Consider the following 21,579-nt stretch of genomic DNA (forward strand, 5'->3'; position numbering starts at 1 on the left):
AGTTGTGTTTTTATGGCTTATATGACTTGCTATTGATCTCCAGACATGAAGGAGTAAAATCCATTGTAGGACTCGACATAGAAAAAGACTACAATCATACTGAGTCTCGCGACAAATTTACAACACAAGTCACTGAAAATATTACTACACTAGTGGTCTGTTCCGGAAAGTTATGCCTAATCATCAGATTATCCAGTATGATTGGTTCAAATGCATTTTGTGTTGTATCAAAATTCCTGCAACTTGGTGAGCTAACATTTGTAGGAATCACATCCCCACATTTAATAATAATGACTACAATTCATCCAAAAAAAAAAACATTTGTAGGAATCAGGATACAGTACTGTATCTCAGCTTTGGAGAAACAGTATGGGTTAAAGTGCAGAAATTCGTTCGAGTTAAGTCAGTTTCGACTTAAACTTAAAGACCATAGAAAGGTGACGTCATTTGAGGGGTATACATTGGTAGATTTGGCTGTTGAGGCTACTAATATACAACAATTCTTGCCATATATAGAGCTATCAAAATTTCCATCAATGATCACAGAATAAAGAACCAGCAAATTGTGATAGAATCTGACTCGGTGAATGCAGTCAAGTGGTGCAACGATGATACAGGAGGGCCATGGAACCTCAACTTCCAACTAAATTTCATCCGTAATGCTAGGAAAAGGTGGCTGCAATTGGTGATCATACATAAGGGAAGGAGTGCCAACATGGTGGCTGACTCTCTTGCGAAACAAGGGCTAGTAAGAGACGCTGAGTTCATGGCTTGGTTATAATTAAATACTCCTTTGCTTTCTCAAATAAAATGTAGTCTCAAATGTCATAGCTATTCTGCGATTTTGCAAAATGTACTATGGCTCCCAAACTTTTGAATAAAACTCAACAAATTATCAAAAAAAAAATATACAACAATTCTTGGACACAAAAAAGAGTAGTGCATAGTTAATTTGTAGAAGGGTTACCCATTTGTTTTAAAAAAAACTCAAAGGTCTTTGATTAAGGACTATGGACTACATTCATTCACAAGCATGGAACATTAATTGGAACTATGACTATTTTTGGGAAAATGTTCTATTAACCCTCAGGGTTGATAACCCTGTGATATGGCAGCTGATGTGTAAGATGATATGGCATTAGTTTCTTAAGAAATAATAAAAAAAAAAATTAAAGCTTTTATTTTTCATCACCCAACATTAATGGTCATTGGGAATAATGTTTACATATTTACCTTCTCAATTGGGAATAATGTTCACGTAAATCAAGACAAAAGTCAAACAAGCCTAGAAATCTAGAATGGTACGGAGTACTTGAAGCTAATGTTTATTTAAATTGAGTAAAGAGCTTAACAAAACAATACTACGTACTTTGCTCCTTCAAATCAATAAGCCATTGCACAATTGAAACTAGAACAACGTTAAATGGATGAAAATTTATGTCAGACAAAAATAACATTTGAATTCTTGTTCCTTTCAAATGGAGGAAAGTGGAGGTTAACTAAAAGATGGATAATTGCAAATGTAGAAAGAAATTCGGGTGTTTAGGTTCGGATAAAACCAGATAAGTCACAAAATTTCATTTTTTTCAGGCCATTTCTGTATTAGGTTTCTGGTCGATAAATTTTTACAAGTCTACCTTATACGGTTATAGTGTTATAGTTTTATGAAGTTATAGACTTAATATTAGGCCTTGTTATTTTTTTTGTTAATTTCAGTTTCATAGCTTATTTTTTTTAGTTAAGTTCAGTTTACTAGTTTAGGAGCATTCAATTCAATTCAGTTCAGTTAATTTCAATTTAGTTCAGTTTTAGTTCAGTTAAATTCTGATATTGGGAAATGAGAAAAAATTTAATGTCCCAATGGAAAAGTGTGAGAGATTAAAGGACCTAATGAGTTTGATTGGTTAAAATAATGATTTGACACAAATTTTGATAGAATACTAAGTTATTTATGTGATAATATAAAAGGAAATGTAAAGAACATTTTAAAATATCCAAAAAGAAAAACGTAAAAAACAAAAAGAGACGTAGATTTGGCTTTTAAGTCAACTACCATAAGTAATTTACTGGAAATAAAAAAGTGTAAGAGTATTTGTAATGGTGATGCTCTTAGTGATTGGGGTGCTGCAACATTATCGAAGGAACAGATTGAAGGTTCAACATGGCGTGGTTTCCTCTGTTTCTATACTGGTAACTACTTCTGTGATGGCGTTGCCATCCCAACTAATTCAGGAAACATTGACTGGTCCTCGTCTCTGGTAAAAAAGGCAATTGGACTCCCTCAGGATATAAAGCCAAAAGCCTGTGGGCCTGGGCCCTATTTTGAATTTTCCGACCCGGCACGGTACGGTGTGGGCCCGACACAGTTAGGCTCACATCCCGCGGGCTCAGCCCGAAGCCCGATCCACGGCAATCTTTATGTAGTGGTGACTTTTGCATGATCATCCACATCTCAAATATTAATTAGAACACACTCATTTCGTTCTATCACCAATTTCCTCCAACACCCAGAGTTGAAATTCGTGGGTGTAGGAATCCAGCACTGCCTCGATGCGTTGGGGGAAAGTGGGATTAAATGCAGGAATGCGGTGGATTTACGCGATTTGGCGGCTACTATGGGGCTAAATCAGGTGGTGAAAACCTACACATTGGTGGATTTGGCTGGTTCAGTTACTCAAGTGTTTGATAAGGATGAGGTGTTAAGTAAATGTAATGGTTCAGCTCTTTATGATTGGAGTTCTGGTAAATTATCTGTTGAGCAAATTGAAGCTGCTACTTGTATGCTAGGGTTGGCCTTATCTCTTTAGGTGTTTTGGACTTTCGGGTAAGAGACTGAATCTCGTTTACGTAATTATTTAATGAAAAAGTACAAATAAAAAAAGTAAATGCGGGGATGGGTTGGTACTTGTGTGGAACAAGCAAATTTGCCTATGCATCTCAATATAGTACTCCATCCGTCCCCTATTGTTTGCGTTATTTGAGTTTTTCTGGTTTTCATGAGACTTCATGCATGATATCAAAAAATTATTAGGTGTTGCTTTAGTTATAAGACATTTTTTCTGACACATTTGAAATGCGAATAGCTGATTTTATTAGCAGCAGATCGAAATGGTAGACTGCCTACAATTTCATATGAGAGAGTTTAGTTCCCAATTAACAAGATGAGAAATGTGCAACAAGGCAGCACAAGTAAGCATCACGAGTAGCAGCTTCAATTTGTTCTAAAGACAACACAGTAGCACCCCAACTTCCTACAGGTGCTACAGGACCTTTTAGCACGTTCAAAAACTTACCCGGTGTAAATAGATTCGTCAAATATTGCAAACCAAATGTTTTGAACTTTTCATTGATTAGTTTCTTCTCCTGTTTAACAGTTACAACCAATTCACCCAAATCAAAAGCATTCCTGCATTGAATCCCATAATCTCTATTCAACGCTTTAAGACAGTTATTCATTTTAACAGCAACAAAGGTCAGCTCTTGTCTTTGGAAGAACTCGGCCAGTGAACAAAGAGGTTTATTAATCCGCAACAGTTGAATAATCAAGCAAGTGTCGAAGAAACAGAGCTTTACTATAGCAACTTTTTCAGCAAGTTGGTGTTTGGTATCATCTTGATAATAGTGTCTTTCGATGTCTAATCCTACTATGGACATGTGGTTGTCGCTAGAGCTACGGATTTTTGATAGCAACTCTCCCAAGCTGTGGTTAAGCTCAATTGTGTTGTAAACTAATGTTGTAGTCACATTACATTCACCCACTAGGAATTGATACTTCATTGCCGTGTTTGGGATTTGATTAGTACAAGTGTACAACTATCTGTGACAAAATGTTATATACGAAGTATATATATTTATCCGCAACAGTAGTTGTAAACTGTTGGGTTAATTAGAGAAGTGAAAGGGTGCAGGAAAAACTTTATGAAATTGACATTACTGATTACTACGAGTAACAAGTACTTGTGCCATGACTTTTCATAATTCTTGCGATTAAAAGACTTTAAATGGCTGTTAAAAGATGAAAAGACTAGTAGCCAAAATCAATCAATACCTAGTCAATACCTAGTATTAAAAAAGGAAGTTCATGTTTTAATAAATGATATATGTGTCATCCCATCTTTCCTCTATTAATTTGTTATTTTTTTCAATTTTTTCTTTTGTTGTTTGTTTCACAAATTATTTTATAGCTTTAATACCACAATTCATCTTCCTCAATGAAAATAAATTCATCATTTAATTCACATAACTTTTTCCACCCCCATCTCCCTCCTTAACACTCGATATTGATCCACAATCTAATTTGTATATTTTTTCAACTTTCAACCCACTGAAATCACAATCCCTCAACAAAATTAACATTTTAAAAGACTACTTAACAACCACTATATAAATTACTTGTTCATTAAACGGGCTCAAAAACTAGTTAAAATTAAAAGAGGGTACAATAGCTCGTTATTTTCCATGTGTTTTATATGGCTTGTAAACAAACTTAGCTCATGGAAATCTTCCAACTTAATTTGAGTAGAATTGTCTTTCAAACTTCTACAACTTCCTTCATAAAGGCATGATTTTGTAAAGTCGTGCCACAAATTCAAATACAACAAACCGTAAACCCCTTGGTTACCTCCTATAAATTCATGGTAACTACCTGAATAGCATCCATAATTAAGATTAAGATTCTAACTCTTGAATTTCCTAGACTGTTTAGATCCTAATAATGGACCGTTCCCATTCCAAAACTATTCATGCACTTGTCACTCCTTAATAGTTACGGTATAAATAACCACCCATGCGTCACATATTCCTTACTCACTGATCAACCAAAGAGTAATTCAAATCTTGTAAACATGGAATCAAGTTTAAACCACTTTCAAATAGGAGGATTACAGGTTACCACCAAGGTAATCTCTCACACCAACGAATGTGAGCTCGATCAAACCCTAAAAGATTTGCTATCAACCGCCCAAAACAACGGTGAACCGTATAGTAGGGCTAGACATTGAGAAACACTACAAGAGTACTAAAAATCATGCCTTCCACCCAGTATCTTTCAACCAACTACTAGCCGTGAAAGAAAAGGTATCTACCTTAATGTTATGTATTGGTAACTTTTGCATAATCATCCAAATCTCAAACATGAGTGCCTCCTTATTTCAATCTATGACCAAATTCGTCCAACTCCAAGAGTTAAAGTTCGTTGTTGTAGGCATGGTTATTAAAATCGCGATTCAAATCATAGAATCTTACGATTCTACGTTTCAAATATGGTCAACGATTCAATTTACGATTCTACACGATTCTACACTTTTTCTTGATCACCTCGTAAATTTAAATCATGATGAGAAAGTTATAAATAGATAAATCTCGTTACTTATTGCTTATTTAGTTATTAAATAACTATATATTTCAATTATTAAGTTTTTCACCTATAATAGAAGCACTCTAAATGAAATTTGAGAATAAAATCTTGATTATACTTGTTTGTAGAATCTTACGATTCGACGATTCAAAGTAGTATCACGATTTTGATAACCTTGGGTGTAGGGATCAAGCACTGCCTCGAAGCGTTGGGGGAAAATGGGGTTAAGTGCAGGAATGCGGTGGATTTCCGCGATTTGGCAGTTAGTGTGGGACTAAATAAGGTGGTGAAAACCTACACATTGGTGGATTGTGATTTGAGTTGTGGTAATTTATCTGTTGAGCAAATTGAAGCTGCAACTTGGAGAGCTTACCTTTTGTATGCTAGGGTTGGCCTTATGGCTTAGTGTTTTGGACTTTTGGGTAAGAGATATAGATTGAATCTCGTCTACATGATTGTCTTTTGAAGAATCTCTCTAGTTTTTGTTTCTTTCTGCTATAGATTGAATCTCGTCTACATGATTGACTTTCAGGTGTCTTGGTCTTGTCTAGATTAAATCTAGTTTTAAATAATTGCCAAAGAGAAACAAATGAAACTTTGTTTTTGTTTCTTTTGGCTATTATTATTAAATCTAGTTTAAATAGTGTTCAAGTTGATTTTTAATTGCTTTCTATATGTTCAAGAAGCTGTTGTCTCACTCTTGAAATTTTGATTCTCGTCACGTGTATTGTAAAGTCAATCGACCAGCGGATTATGTTGCTGGTCATCAAGTTTACACACATCTATATTGACCCTTACGTGGACCACAAAATTTCTTACTCCGTATTTTATTTCTTTAGATAAGTTAGACTATTCTAGATTGCGTGTATTTTCTTTCTAAACAAACAAAAAAACATGTTAATATTTATCTTAATTTAGTAGTCAGTTTGAGTTATTTGAGTTTTCCTGGTTTACAAGACTTCATGCATGATATCTCCCACTCAACACAGGTAACTACAGGCCCGGCCATAGGGAGGTCTGGTCGGATCCACATCACAGGGCCCCAAAATTTGGGGGCCCAAAAATAATTTAAACACTGCTGGGCTAAAACTTAAAATAAAAAAAAAAAAAACTTCCCTTTCCCATACTTCTCCCTTCCCCGTAACTTCTTGAAACAATGAAACAAGAAAACCAAAAATAACTCTTCAAATTCTCTCTCCTTCCCATGGTGATTTGACTGATTTCAAAAAATTAGTCAATTACAACCTTCATCAACTACTCAACGGTTCAATCTTCGACCTACATTCCTTTTCTCGTTCCTTTGAGGCTTTGAATCTCACTTTCTCTCTCTTCCGTTCAATGCTCTCTACCAGGTAATTTTCTTATGCTAAAACCTCAAGATTTGATTGTTTTTATGTTATTGACTTGTTGCTCTTAATTGTAATTCTTCTATTTCAATTTTCGATTAAATTAGGGTTTTGAAATCGAATTCTTCCCAGAAAATTTGTCGAAGTTCGATGGCAAAGCGGTGTATTTCGATGGATTGGAACTCCGAGTAGAAACGAACAAGGTGGAATTTGGTCAATTAAGTAGGGTTTGTTGAAGATTTGGGTTTAATTTTATTGATTTGATTGTTGTTCATGTATGTGGAATTTGGTCAATTAGGTAGGGTTTGTTGAAGATTTGGGTTTAATTTTATTGATTTGATTGTTGTTCATGTATGTGGAATTTGTTCATTTTAATTGAAAATTGAAGCGTGTAGTATGTAAATTTGAATTAATATTGTTCATCTTTATTTTCCTATTTATTATCCATTTAATTAAATATAAAAAAAAACACATAAAAGTTATCCATGGAAGAGGGGAAATTTGATAGTTTCTTGTATCTGTATCTGACAGTTTATTATTGGAAGCAAAGAGGGCCTCACATGAACTTCATTGATAAGCTTAACACCGGGCCACCAAATCGTCGGAGCCGGTCCTGGGTCCTACAAAGTAAACTTTTTGAAGTGGCCTAAATTATTATGATTAGAAAACGTTAAGGGACTGAAGCAATATTAGTGTTTTGTCAGAATTAATTTTCAATTGATAATCGCAGAAACCATAAACGTAGCCCTAATTAAACTTAAGGCACGTAAATACATAGATTTTGATTACAAATATATAATCGCCAAATTGATGAAGCTAAAATCAAATTAAACTATTAAAGCACGAGATAGTTGAAGCAAAATTAAATTGAAGTCAAAGATTTGCTGCAATAAATCAATAACTAAATTTATTTCATCGAATTGTATCAAACTAAACCGATATTGTTTGCTAAATCTAAGCTGCTAATCAATAACTAAATTTAATTCATCGAATTGTATCAAATTAATCCGATATTGCCTGCTAAACCTAATTAAGCTGCTAAATCAACAACTAAATTTAATTCATCTAATTGTATAAATTAATTAAACTACGGAGTACTAATTTTTTTTCCCCAAACTAATTAAGCTCGTACCTCTGACCTTCGAAACCTCTTCAAATCGCCTTCAACACACGTACTCTTCTCAGCCTCATTGTCCCTCGGACGACTTCGCGACTGCGTCGGAACATTTGAGTAACAACACTTGACGACGGAATTATCTAAAGAAAGACGAGGAGGAAAATTAGTACCTGCGGCGGACGTGAAATTTGGTGAAGTAGTTGTGCTTGCAACGGAAGCGGTGGCGGAGGTGGAAGCGTCGGAGGTGGAGGTGGAGGTAGCGGTGGCGGTGAAGGAAGGCGGAGGCGGGGCGGCTTGTGTGCTTGACTCACCAACCTCATACGTTGAGTTTACGAAAAGCCGGTGCGGAAGCAGAGCTGGTTGCGTAGGTCTCCATTGGAATGGTGGAAGCATGATTAAACGGACTATTTTGACGGACGTTAGAGTTTGATCGGAGCAATGGTGGATATCAAAGCCATGGGGTTTGTATTGAAGTTAGGGTTTTATAGGGAGATCGAGTAATCTCCGTAATCCGATCGAATTGCACTCGAGATATAACTCTTAACTCTTAGGGGGCGTTTGGTTCGTAAAGGGTAAAGGGAATGGAATCAACAAAGAGAATGGAAGAGAAAGGAATTAAACCCTTTGATATAGAAAAGTGTTTGGGTACTATAATTGTGTTATGTCTCTTCCTCCATATCTTTATTTGACGTGGTTGTTGGCCTCTACACCACCGGCCCCCCTCCCCTCCAATCATTGCCGCCCCTTCAATCATTGCGCCGCCGCCACGCTTCCCTCTCCTTATTGTCGCCGTCGCCGCGCACCCCTCCCCTAATTGTCGTCGCCCCTCCCCTCATTATCGCCGCCCCTTCCCTCACTGTCGTCGCCCCACTTTTTCCGACCATAAAGAGACAAGTTTGATGCTTTGAATATTAAATTCGACTCTAAAAACTTCAGATCTTGAGTTTTTTTGGTCGAATTTGACCATTTAAAGCCCTAATTATAAATTCGAAAAAGGTATTTTTTCATTCTCTTATTTTATATCGAAATTTTTGGGGTTGTGGTGGTTAATAATTGTTTCGATTGGTTGTTAGGGTGGCTTCGAGTTGGTTGTTTGGGTGATTTTCCGATGATTTTGGTGGTTAATAATGGTTTCGAACATTTGTTAGGGTGGTTTCCAGTAGTTTATGGTCTTTTTTTGCGGTGTGGGTAGTTTCCGGTGGTTTTTTGCGGTGTTTGTGGTGGCAGGTAGGGTGGTGGAACCCGCTGTTGGTGGTTTTGGTAGTGGGTCTGGTAGTTTTGCGGTGACATAAAATTTGGTCAAGCTCGTTGATAATGGTGGTCAATGTTCTTGGGAGGTGATGGGGGGAAAGGGAATGGGAAAGTCTAGGGGGGGTGGGGAATGAGTGTAGAGGGTTTAGGGGTTAACTCAAAAATAAAAAGGGGTAAAGGGAATGATAAAATACACATAACAAACAACAACAAAGGGAATGATATCAACTCATTCCCTTTCCCTTTGATTATTAACCCCAACCAAACGGCCCCTTATTTTATGACATCTAAAATACTTCGTGTCGAAAAGACGTAACTACCCTTGTGAAGTGAATGTTGTAATTTTACCCAAATTCTTATTTATTTATAAGTGGTGTACAATAAATACTGTACATCAAAAGTAAAAGTTATAATTTTATGAGGGGCTTTCACTTCTATTCGCTGGATTAAACTTGAACTTATTTTAACTAATTGAACGTGATATGGCCTGATCGTATCTGATTGTAACTTTGGGGACCTGGTAAGACTTGGTTGTAAGAGAGTAAACTGATTTTTGGGCCCGGGCAATGCCTCAGATTACTACATTAATAACATTTGCATTTATTTATACTTCATATTTATTTTCGCAATGATAACATGAAACATGTCATGTCTTAGTGGTAAAGCATTTTAGTGTTTAAATACAAGTTTGGGGGTCAAACCTTATACAAACCATATTTCCCGTTTTTTCAATATATGTGAAAATGACATAAAGTGAATGACTAATAAGCAGCCACATATCACGTGCACTTATTTAGAAACGTCTTTAAATATATAGTATAGATTTGAAAAATTGAACTCCTTATTGGAAATTATATTGATCAAAACGTATTGACCTGATAAAACCTCATTACAACTTATCTTAACTTACTAAATTTTATTTTAAGGCGAAGATAACCCACTATCAATGTGAAATTTAAATTCTCAATGTGTATTATGTCTCTTCCATTAATTTTTAGATGTGATACATTTATTCCCATGTTTCTCACAAAGCATTTCTTCAATTATTAATGTGCTTAATTGTCAATAAGATAGGATAGGATAAAATAAGGGCTATTAAATTCAGATAACATAAGATAAGAGTCAATAAGTTTTTTATAACTTTCAATAAAGATCAATAAGATAAGATAAAATAAGATAAGCTACGACAAGGGATAATAAAATAAGATAATATAAGTGCAAGGCTAATAAGATAAGATAATATAAGTTCAGGGTTAATAAGATAAGATATGATAAATAAGAGCCACTAAATTTAGATAAGTAAGATAAGAGCCACTAAGTTTCAAAGACACTCTTTTTATAACTTTCAATAAGGATCGATAAGATAGAATATGATATTATAAAATAAAATAAGATAAGCTACGATAAAGGGTAATAATATAAGATAAGTTCATGACTAATAAGATAAAATAATATAAGTGAAATTCAAGCGAAGGAGAACGATTCCGAAGTATTAATAAAAATGTTTGCAAATCCTTTGCTTAAAATGAAGTTGCTTAAATTACTTGTCCAAACCTAACAAGAAAGTTTTTGGTAAATAAATAAAATAAACATTTTCTTTTGATTCAAATAGTTAAAACTAAGAAAGAAAATATAAATTACAAATGGATAATAGAAGTTTGAATGTTTAACCTATCATAAACATGACATAAGTTTGTATAAAGTCCAAGAAAATCAAAGTTTACATCATCATCATGTAGACATGTACCAATACTTAATGCAAATGGAAATCTCACACACCAAAACACTAAAAACCCAAAAACAAAAGAAAAAGCCCAAGTTTTACACTTTCCACTTCCTCCATAAATCAAAACCGCCCTTAATTTATTGACCCCACCTCATTTAAATTCATCATCCTTCACCTCCAATTTCCTCTCCTTAAACCCCAAACATTTTACCAGTCTTCTTCTTCAATTCTACTCCGTCCTACTTTTCCCCTCCATTTTCCACACCCTTTCTCTTTCTCTCTCATCACGTGATTCCCTCATGCCGACGTGCGGCGACGTGGACGCGGTGGCGCGTGCTCTTAATTGCCGTAACAGCACGTCGGCATCCCACATAAAGCTCCTCTCCACAATCGTGATCTTCGCCACCAGCGTCGCCGGAATATCCTTCCCAGTCGTGCTTGCGAAGTCGTTCGCGGGAAAACCGGCGTACGACAAGGCTACTTTGGTAATTAAGTGCTACGCGGCGGGGGTAATCCTGTCAACTTCCCTCGTCCACGTCTTACCCGACGCCTTCGACGCGCTTAGTGACTGCGTAGTTGCTACGCGCCACCCGTGGAAGGATTTCCCCTTCGCAGGACTCGTAACTCTCATTGGCGCGCTGTTGGCTCTCCTCGTCGACCTCGCCGCCAACTCTTCCCACGCGGAGCTCCACGGCCACGGGCACGGCGGGTACACGCAGCTCGACGAGCCTCAAATACAATCCCACTGCCACGGCGGAGGTGGCGAAGGGAAGGTGGAAATGATGGTGGTGGTGAGAGGAAACGGTGACGTAGTGGAGGAGAAAGGAGCGGCGGTGGCGGAGACGGCGGAGGTGGAGGAGATGAGAGAGAAAATGAGGCAGAGGATGGTTTCACAAGTGCTGGAAATTGGGATAATATTTCATTCAGTGATAATAGGGGTGACAATGGGTATGTCTCAAAATGTTTGTACTATTAAACCACTTGTTGCTGCTCTGTCCTTTCATCAAATTTTTGAAGGCATGGGTCTTGGTGGTTGCATTGCTCAGGTAATTAGTCTCTAATTACTTCTTAATTACTCTGTACTAATTAATTACACTAGGTGGTTGGTAGTTAATTTAGGTTGTGGTATCACTAATCGGAAGATTTTCTACACAACAGTTGCACAATTGCACGAAATACATTTTGATATTAACCAAAGTCTTAGTATAGTAGTGTTGGAATACATTTTGATATTAACTAAAGTCTTAGTGTAGTAATGTTGGAATACATTTTGATATAATGATATTAACTAAAGTCTGTGTAGTAATGTTGGAATACATTTTGATATTAACTAAAGACTTAGTATAGTAATGTGGTAATATTCTAGAATACTAGAGGTGTCAAAACTCGGGCCAAGTCGAACACAAAAACTCATGCCTAATGATACGGAGTATTGATTTTCGGGCCAAAGCGGGCTTTTCGGGCAAGGTTCGGGATTTGGTCTAAAAATGCGTATTTAAGGTGCCCAACCCCGCACTTTTTCGGGCTTAGTATAATGTGGTAATATTCTAGATTAGAGGTGTCAAAACTCGGGCCAGGTCGAACACAAAAACTCATGCCTAATGATATTGACTTTCGGGCCAAAGCGGGCTTTTGGGCAAGGTTCGGGATTTGGTCTAAAAATGCGTATTTAAGGTGCCCAACCCCGCACTTTTTCGGACTGGGTCGGGTCGGGCCAACAGGATGGGCTATAGTTAATCGGATATATTTTAAATGATTACTAATCAGTTAGTTTAGCTAGTAAAATCTTTGAACGCTGTCAGATGATCAATTACATTCCACTTTAATTAGTGTTGATTACATGTTTTAAGATCACTAATTCACTGTATAGTTTGAAGTATAATTAGGGGACTATTTTAGGACGTTGATAGTGGATTGACTAGTCAGTAGACTACTACAGTACTAAGCTTGAAGTGCCGTGATTCATAAACTCACTTACTTTGACGACAAATTGGGGCCTTATCTTTTGGGGCTACACTAAGGAAATTGCGATTACATGTTTGTTATAAAGAATGACTAATAAAATTGACCTCTATTTTACCCGCATTTGACACATTGTAGTCTATTTTTAACTTTAGGGAGTTGTTTTCTAATTTTGCATAGCTAAAAAAGGAAATATTAGGAAAAACAATTGATACTTTCATTTTTATATTAAGAAAAAGTATTTAGCTAATGGACTATGGGTAGCTCCACTAATAAAATTGAGTGCTTGATCTCTTAGTCACACTTGTTATACCACACATTGTATGTTCGGAAAAGCTTTTGTCGGAATTATAGTCGCAAGTAGTAAATTACTATGGATAAGTCTCTTATAAGACCGCCATACGCATAAGACCGTTGATGTCACAAATAAAAAAATATACTTCCTCCGTCTTTTAATACTCGCAACGTTTGTTAGTTTCATGCATGTCAATGCACAACTTTGATCATTTATATCTTAAATTCTCTTTATGCAAAAATTATAAAAAGTTGATATTTTGAAAATACACATTGAGACGAATCTAACAAGATCCCACATGACTATGTTTTATCTTATATAAAAAACACTACGAATAGTCAAAGTAGATTATATGAATAGTGGCAAAAGTCCAAACGTTGCGAGTATTAAAAGACGGAGGAAGTATAATTTTATTAGAAAGCAAACTATTTGATTATAATGCGCAAGTATATTAGAAAATACAATCTTATACATGAGACCGTCATATAAGTATTTGTATTTTTTAAAAACATATCACACTCTTTAATAATGGAGGGTTGAGACTTGGGAACTTGGAGTGCCATCTAAAGAGTAGTAAAGAAGGCCCGGCCAAAGTTAGGCTCAAATTTTGACTCGAGCCCAAAGTTAGGCTCAAATTGACCCGAATATCACGGCCAAAGTAAAGCTCAAATTGACCCGAATATCACGGCCCGGCTAGGCTCAAATTTCGACTCGAGCCCAAAGTTTCCTAGGCAGTTACTCGTATCCCTTTCAGCCAGAAGTCAAGCCCAATGTGACCCAAAATCCCAATCCAATCTTACAACCCAAAATAGCCTGCAAATTCGGCCCGGATTGGCCCTATGAGAGGGACTCATAATGTAGGATAATGACATTTTGTTGAGTACTTTTTACTGTAAATACTTTATTAGGTTATGCTGGTTGTTTGTGAAAGTATAATGGACCATGTCATGTATACACTTTCCTCAGTTTGCATCATGAAGTGGTCCAGGTTGTTCCTCCTCTGCAACTCTGCATCATGAACTCTTCATGAAGATAATTTTAATTGGTTTTGAACTTTTATATTTGGTCATTTAATAGGGAGAAAATTACTAGTCTAGTTTAATTTGGTTTGGTTTGGAACTATCAATTAGCTCAGAAAGTCTAGGATAATGTTGATAATGTCGCAAATTACAATAATCATCATCTTAATCCAAGTTTATATAACTAATAGCATTATGTATGTTAATAACATATGTTAATGGCATGTAACAGGCAGGATTCAGCTTCAAGACAACAGCCTACATGTGCTTCATGTTTTCAGTGACAACACCAGTTGGGATAATTTTAGGGATGATTATTTTTGCAGTGACAGGGTACGATGACAGCAGCGCTAACGCGTTGATTTCAGAAGGTTTATTAGGTTCTCTATCATCTGGTATACTCATATACATGGCTCTAGTTGACCTAATATCTGCAGATTTCTTCCACAATAAGTTGATGAGTTCAGAAACAAAGATGAAGAAGGGTTGTTATATTGCTCTGGTTCTTGGTTCTGTTTCTATGTCAATACTCGCACTTTGGGCTTGAAAATGTTGTGCATATACGGAGTATGTAACACTGTAACTGATGTAAGAAATTATTACTGGTACTTGTTTACCAATTACTATAATTGTATTAGAAATAGGTCTCCTTGGTTATGGTTGTACTAGGTTGTATGACACGGATGGACTTGTTGAATTGTTGTTGATCTTTTTGGAAGGTCATTTGGTAAATATCATAGAGCTTCCATTACTGTCAGGACTAATTAGTAATTACCAAGTTGTTTGGATTTAAACCCAAATGCTTTTGCATTGTACATGTCATGAAGAGTTCAGCTAATTGCCTAACAGGTCCATAAGCAACTACAAGGGAGGCAATGATAAGGATGGCCGTGGGCCGGGCCTGGTTGGCCTTCGGGCCGAGCCCATGGTCCTAAACTGCTCAGGCCCAAATCAGGCACGCTCTGTGTCGTGTCGGGCCGGGTTGAAAAGTTCAAAACAAGGCCCAATCCCACGGGCTATCATGTCTAAGCCTGATTTTACTAATTTAGCGTGCCTTGTCGTATTTTTTCCAAAAAAAATCAGCCCAGGCCCGGCCCACGATTTCGTGCTCGTGCCGGACCGGGCTTTTTTCGTGCCGGGTCAGTCCCGCAGCCATCTTTACGGGGACGCAATGACGGTAGTCCCTTAACTCGAATCTAACTATTAGCTATTATCTTGTTTAGGATATTTTCAGGAAAAGAAGTAGACTTCTAATTTTGTGGTCAATTAGACTACAAGCAGCTAGATCAGAACTTCTTCAGAGAAAAATTTTCTTTGCTACAGTTTATTTTCACCACAATTCAGAAGAATGAGTTGCTAGAAGTTATCTTTTTGTTTTTATATCACGACGTCACTCAAAGAATCTCTAAATTTCAGTGTGTTTAGGGCAAAGAAATATGGCCAAGACTGCAGTCAAATACTCCGTAGTCCGTACATATTATACCATTTCCGGTTACAAAATGCATGTAAATAAACGGACACACAACTATCGTAAATCAAAAGTATTTGGTTAACCTCACACTAAAGGAGAAAAACAGTGAAAAGAGCATATGAGGAGGAAAAAGGGTAAAATTCGGTGTGATTAGAAGTTTAGAACCAATTTCCTTTCCTCTTCAAGACAGTCAAACAAGAAATGAAAATGCAACAAAAATTATGCCACAACAATGACCAGGAACGGTGATTTACTGGTATAGAAATATTTTAGCCATTTTGGCAAGGAAGACAGAAAGACTAATTATCATTAATCTACGAGATTAAGTTTTCCCAAATACCAAATCATTTGAGATCACGAAATATTCTAAGTCAAGGAACCTTCAACTCCTAATTCAGTTAAGGCATACCTTTGTGTACTTTGACTCCTTGTGTTCACTTCCGACAGTTGCAGCATCTTCTTCCATCATCTTAAGTGTTCCAACTCGATCATCATGACATGTGTGCATAAGATGTTCTGCCTCTGATCTTCTAACCACATCACTTCACTCATTTATGACCTTAATCCACTCATAATAAGAAGACATCAATAAGGAGAAATAATAAAGTAAAATCTGTATAATAAAGTACATAATAGAAGGCATCAATAAGGAAAATAATTATCAGAACCTAACAAAGAAACAGTATATCAGAATCATATTCGACTCTCTTTAAGTTTGTGAAAACCCACCAACATGCAAGCAAGATGAACCCAATTATTTGCTAGACAAAGCAGTACTAATGAATCAGTGAAATAAAAACAATAACATGTACACACAGTGAAAAACGTGAAAACAAATGGCGGACAGGATTAATAAATTTAAAATAAAAAAATCCAAGTGTAAAAACCAGAACAGATACTCCGACAAAAATAATCAAATCACGAGAGCAAAATGAAAATTTACCTAAATTTCAGCGAAAAGGAAAAGTACCTGCAATAGGTGGAGAAGAAACCTGAATCTGCTTCCGTCCAACCTCAGTTTACTTCATTATCTTGTTTTTTACCAAGATAAAAAGTGTTGAAGGCTCGGCCGCTCGGGCACAATCCCACCAAGTCGTATCCAATAAAGAACCCAAGGTTAGGGGAGGATGGGCTAGTAATAATTTGAGAGGACCTTCATGCTTGAATGAATGGAGCTCATAACTCAAAATTCCAACCAGACAAAAGTTAAATAATTCAGTAACACCATTCACAAGCCTTGTGTACACACAAGCTTTCATTATCATTTTTTGTAAATTCTTGGTACTGAAGACAAAAAAATATCTAAGTGATGTCGCATTATAGAGATTACAATATGAGCATAAGACCCAATGATACTTATGCATCATCATTGGGTCTTATGCTCAGATTTCTGGAATCCAAAATTCCAGAATTAAGTGTCAACACTGTTAGGGGTTAGTTTTAGGGGATACTTTCTTTCATTGTAAGATGACAAGTTGAAAACAGCACTAATGCGCTGATTTTCAAAGGGAATAGGATTTACGTCAGGCATTTCTTATAGATTTCTCTAATAGAAATCGAACAGATTTATTCCATGAAAATATGATGAGCTCAGTAGCTCAGACACAAAGATTAAACCTTGTTTTGTTACTCTGGCTCTTGGTTATGCATCAATGTCAAAACCTTTGTGCATAGTGTATACAGCTGATGACAGAAACTACTACTATCACAGAGTGATCACATAATACAAAGACCCCCATCAGTAAAGCAATAGGCTAGTAATGTAGATCTGATCTTGTAGGTCATTAAGGGGTTATCACCAATGTGTATTAAGTCCAATACTGAAATGTATCACTGCCAACACTATCCTTATATAATCGTGATGCTTTAAAGGAATATTAGGGTGTAATTATCAAGGCTTGGCCTCTGATAATCTGGTGACCCTTGACAATATATGTCCAAAGATGAGACAGCTGAACAAAGAAATGATTTTAACACTCAGAAAGTACATTTAACACTCCTCATAACCACATTAACACCAGGTGTTGGAAATTAAGCTTCCGTAGACAGAAATGCACAACATATTTCTGGAATTTTGGATGTGCGAAAATCTTCTGTCATGAACAGTTAGTTATCAATCCAGTGTTAAAGGATACAGCCCTGCCACTCCTTGAAAAACAAAAAAATACACTTCACTTAAAGAGATTTTCTCAAAAGAATGCTTCCCAATATCAGGTATATATACCATTGGGAAGAAAATCTCTTTAATTGAACTGGAATAAAAAAAATGTGCTTATACAGCAGAAGCAAAAATATGCTTATACAGCATTAACTGCAAAATAAAACCTACACTATGTTTGGATAAGCAAAAACGGAGAGAAAGGGAAGGGAGGGAAACGGAGGAAAACAAGCTCCCTTGTTTCGATAAAAGGTTGAGGGAAGGAAAGGGAGGATCCATTTCCCCTCCCTACTCAATAAACACTATCCCTCCAAATTGGAGAGATTTGGAGAGAAAATGACGCTCACCTTCACCCTCTCTTTCTTTCCCCTCCCCTTCCTCCTCTTTCTCTCCCTTTCATGGCCCTTCTATCTTGATATCCAAACACACCGCTAGTGTCTCAAGCCTTAATAGTATGCATGAACATCACATGAAGGTCTAACCAAGAAACATAAGAAATGTTTAAGAGGTTTAAATGTACAGACTATAAGATTTCTAGAGATGAATGAACCTCAACTCAAGGTCACAGTATGTTATCTGCATTATTATTGGCCTTCTTGGATACATAGTAACCATTTAACCGCTGGAATGTACTACGGAGTATATGACTAAGATGAGAAAAAGGTGCTCATATTTTGGTATGCCTGTCAGATTCTCCTCCAAAATACAAGAAAATAAAGAAAACTGAGATACAACATTAATAAATCCCCATCACTAGTCATGAGTTCATAACCATTTATAAAGCATATCACTTTAAAAATCTACCAGTCTGATTAACTCAAGGACATTGCACAGCTTGTAAATCTAAAACTCCTACCTCAATTAGGGTGCATACCTTATCAAGCAATACAAAAGTATTCAAGGATATTTCACAGCTTGTGAATCTAAAACTCCTAACTCAATTAGGGCATACCTTATCAAGCAATACAAAAGTATTCAAGGATATTTCACAGCTTGTAAATCTAAACTCCTAACTCAATTAGGGCATACCTTCTCAAGCAATTCCTTATGCTCAGTTCCAATATTTGCTCCATCTTGCACCAACATCTGACGCAATTCAGGCGCTGTTTTCCCAGCCGCTGCATAAGTCCGAAGCAATCCCAAGTAGGCACTCGAAAGGAGGGGATGACCTTTCCCTAAAATTTGACAAAATTGTTTAGCGCTATAAACATCCTTCTCTTCTATAAAATACTCAATAAAAGGATCAAGACTTCCATCAAGTGGCTTCCATTGGTTAGCCATTGCCACTTCCAAATGCCTAAAAGCAGAATTAATCAGGCGTTTCCTCAAGAAGTAGTACATGAAAGAGACGTGTGCATTCCATACTTTTTTCCCAGATCTTTCTGTAGCATCCTTTAGCAGCTGTTCAGCCTCCTCAAGCATATCATGCCTCAGGTAAGCACCTATAACAATACTTGGAATCCTGAGATCATAACTCTGGTATTTAGACTTCCACTCCTCAAAGCAAATTTTCAGCTGCTCAATATTGTCAACCTTTGATAGGGCGTGAAGCATACATATATAGCTTATGTTGTTACAAGCTTTGAATTTTGACTTCAGTTTACCCCATGCCCGAGTAACAGACTCTAAATCACCAACACTAGCATACAAGCTAATCAGATGATGATACGCTATACGGTCAGGATATATTGCATCTAAAATTTCCTCTGCCTTTTTCAAAGATGGATGAGCTTTCTGATTCTGACCAGCCTTGATATATGCTGAGGCAAAGTTGGCGTATAATTTCCACTCATCTTTAATCGATTCATGTTTTTGAGCCTCGTTCATCACTCGTTCTACACCTTCAAGATCATTACAACACGCATAGCTCTGCATCCATGTTTGATATGAGATACTACTTAAAGGAATGTTTCTCCGTTTCATCTCCTCTATAAGAGGAGGCACTTTCTCAGGCTGTTCTACTTTCATATAGAGACACATAAGATTGCTAAAGGCCACATCATTCGATGCATATTTCATCTCATCCATTTTTTCAAAAATAGCCAATGCTTTATCAGTCATCTTATTAGAACAGTAGCAATTTAAAAGAGCTCCATACAGGAAGCCTTTTTTCACACCAGGAGGAAGACTATCAAAGAACTTCTCTGCTTCATCAATACCCTTAACTTTACAAAGTATATTCAAGTGTAATCCATGCTCTGAATGGTCCATTTTACTCTTCTCCATCCATTCCAGAATCTGTATGAAGCAACATCACACAAATCATCAACTCAATTACATCATAAGCGATAAAATTCTTCTCCAACCATCACAAGCACACATAGACAATCACACAAGCACATATAGGCAATCATAAAAGCACACATAGGCAATCATATAAGCTGTCTACAACAAGAACGAACTTGAAGATGTAGCCATACAAATGCTCTAAATAAACCTAGCACATATAGCATCTTTAATGGTTAGCTAAAATATCATTTGTAGCTAGGTTTGCCACGTCAGTTTTTCAAGCAACAACATTTTTTAGCTACAATATGCTCCAATGGTCAGCAACAACATTTTTCAGCAAGTTGTTTGAGATTTTTTAACTTTTAACTTTTTTATTTTGCATTGAATACATACATCACATACTAAAAACTAAAACTTTTTTAAATCTTTATTGCCAAGTTAGTTAGCTTGGTAGAGCTAATTTGCTTTGTCTAGCTAATTTAAGAAAAATGCTCCAATAGTTTAGCTACTTGCTTTAGGAAATTGCAAGCAAGTCCCTAAATTCAACCATTGGAGTTGCTCTAAAAATGATAGTCACTAATTAAGTCACCATTCACATATTACAATCCCAACATCAAGTACCTAAAAAAAGGCAGGATCACAAAACCCCCAATACAAAAAAAAAATGGCAATAAGGGAAGAAACATTAAGCAATAATAATACCAATCAACTAGTGAATTTGTCATGGATTCATACATACTACTTAAAATTACTCAATCAAATTTCATGACATTAGGGTTGAGATTATAATCAAACAATAAAAGCCTCAATCTTTAACTTACCCTAGCACCCAATTGAAAATGTAGCAACCCTAAACTACATAAACTATAAAATCATAGTAAAAATATAAACAAAAATTGAGCGAGCTAAGTTACCTCAAGGCAATTCTGGTAGCGGCGGTACTTACGGAACTTCTTAATGCAAAAAACAAGATCATCATTATATTTCGTCGATTTATTGCTGTTGTTTCTCGAAAACTGGTCCAAAATGTCGGGAATTTTCTCGCCGGTGGACCAAATAGACGACAATCTACTGTAAAGAGTATGTTTGTCGAGTTCCCGGGGAACTGCCGGCGGTTTCTCAGACATAGAGGTACAGAGACGCCGGAAAATCTGAGAACTACCGGAAATCTGACGGCTGTTTGTGGTTAAGAGCTTGAATTTATGTATCACCATTTCGTGTTGATTTCTTTGGTGATAAACTGGGGTTTTGCCAGGGTTTCCACTAATGAAGAAAAGACTGGAGTATTGATTGTATTCCAACTTATTTTAACTTACTTAGATAATTTCGAACTTATTTTAACTTATTTAGATAATAAATGCATAACTAACTTGAAATCATAATGGCTGAAAAATGTTAGCTTAATAGTGAGGTTACTACTTAAAAAGTAGTGAAAAATTAGCTAAAATTAAGCACTTTAAAAAAAAGAAGTTAAGTATAATTATTTAATTAGGTTATATATTTTTTTCAAGTATGGTCACGTGACTCTACTTAAACCCCTTGTATATGCCTCTGGTTGGTGGTGAGAGGTGAGCAAAGACCATCACCATGTAGTCAAGTACCAATGATAGGGGATTTGTACAAAACCAACTGAATCAGCAGAGATCAGA

At 36.4% G+C, this 21,579-nt stretch overlaps 2 protein-coding genes and 1 long non-coding RNA gene across 4 annotated transcripts; 1 reads left to right on the top strand and 2 right to left on the bottom strand.

Moving 5' to 3' along the window:
• Nucleotides 1-7,582: 7,582 nt before the first annotated feature.
• LOC110775807 (uncharacterized) lies at nt 7,583-10,841 on the bottom strand. Its single transcript, XR_002529884.2, has 2 exons — nt 7,990-10,841; nt 7,583-7,915 (listed from the first exon to the last, which is right to left on the bottom strand). It is a non-coding gene; the product is annotated as an uncharacterized lncRNA (long non-coding RNA).
• A 102-nt stretch (nt 10,842-10,943) lies between these two features.
• Nucleotides 10,944-14,823, top strand: LOC110776825 (zinc transporter 6, chloroplastic). Its single transcript, XM_021981386.2, has 2 exons — nt 10,944-11,842; nt 14,305-14,823. The coding sequence occupies exons 1-2, from the start codon at nt 11,096-11,098 to the stop codon at nt 14,617-14,619; spliced, it is 1,062 nt and encodes a 353-aa protein (XP_021837078.2). The 5' UTR covers nt 10,944-11,095; the 3' UTR covers nt 14,620-14,823.
• Nucleotides 14,824-15,829: 1,006 nt separating this feature from the next.
• LOC110776835 (pentatricopeptide repeat-containing protein At4g01990, mitochondrial) lies at nt 15,830-21,238 on the bottom strand. 2 transcript variants are annotated; one of them, XR_002530270.2, is made up of 4 exons: nt 20,845-21,238; nt 18,731-19,939; nt 16,514-16,725; nt 15,830-16,102 (listed from the first exon to the last, which is right to left on the bottom strand). XR_002530270.2 is itself a non-coding variant. In XM_021981396.2 (2 exons), the coding sequence occupies exons 1-2, from the start codon at nt 21,142-21,144 to the stop codon at nt 18,716-18,718; spliced, it is 1,524 nt and encodes a 507-aa protein (XP_021837088.2). In that variant the 5' UTR covers nt 21,145-21,237; the 3' UTR covers nt 18,355-18,715. The 2 variants fall into 2 exon arrangements, 1 of the variants encoding a protein (XP_021837088.2); XM_021981396.2 differs by lacking the exons at nt 15,830-16,102; nt 16,514-16,725 and having other exon boundaries at nt 18,355-19,939; nt 20,845-21,237.
• Between the last annotated feature and the right edge of the window lie 341 nt (nt 21,239-21,579).

This window comes from Spinacia oleracea, chromosome 5 (genome assembly GCF_020520425.1).
Source record: "Spinacia oleracea cultivar Varoflay chromosome 5, BTI_SOV_V1, whole genome shotgun sequence".
Taxonomy (NCBI): domain Eukaryota; kingdom Viridiplantae; phylum Streptophyta; class Magnoliopsida; order Caryophyllales; family Amaranthaceae; genus Spinacia; species Spinacia oleracea.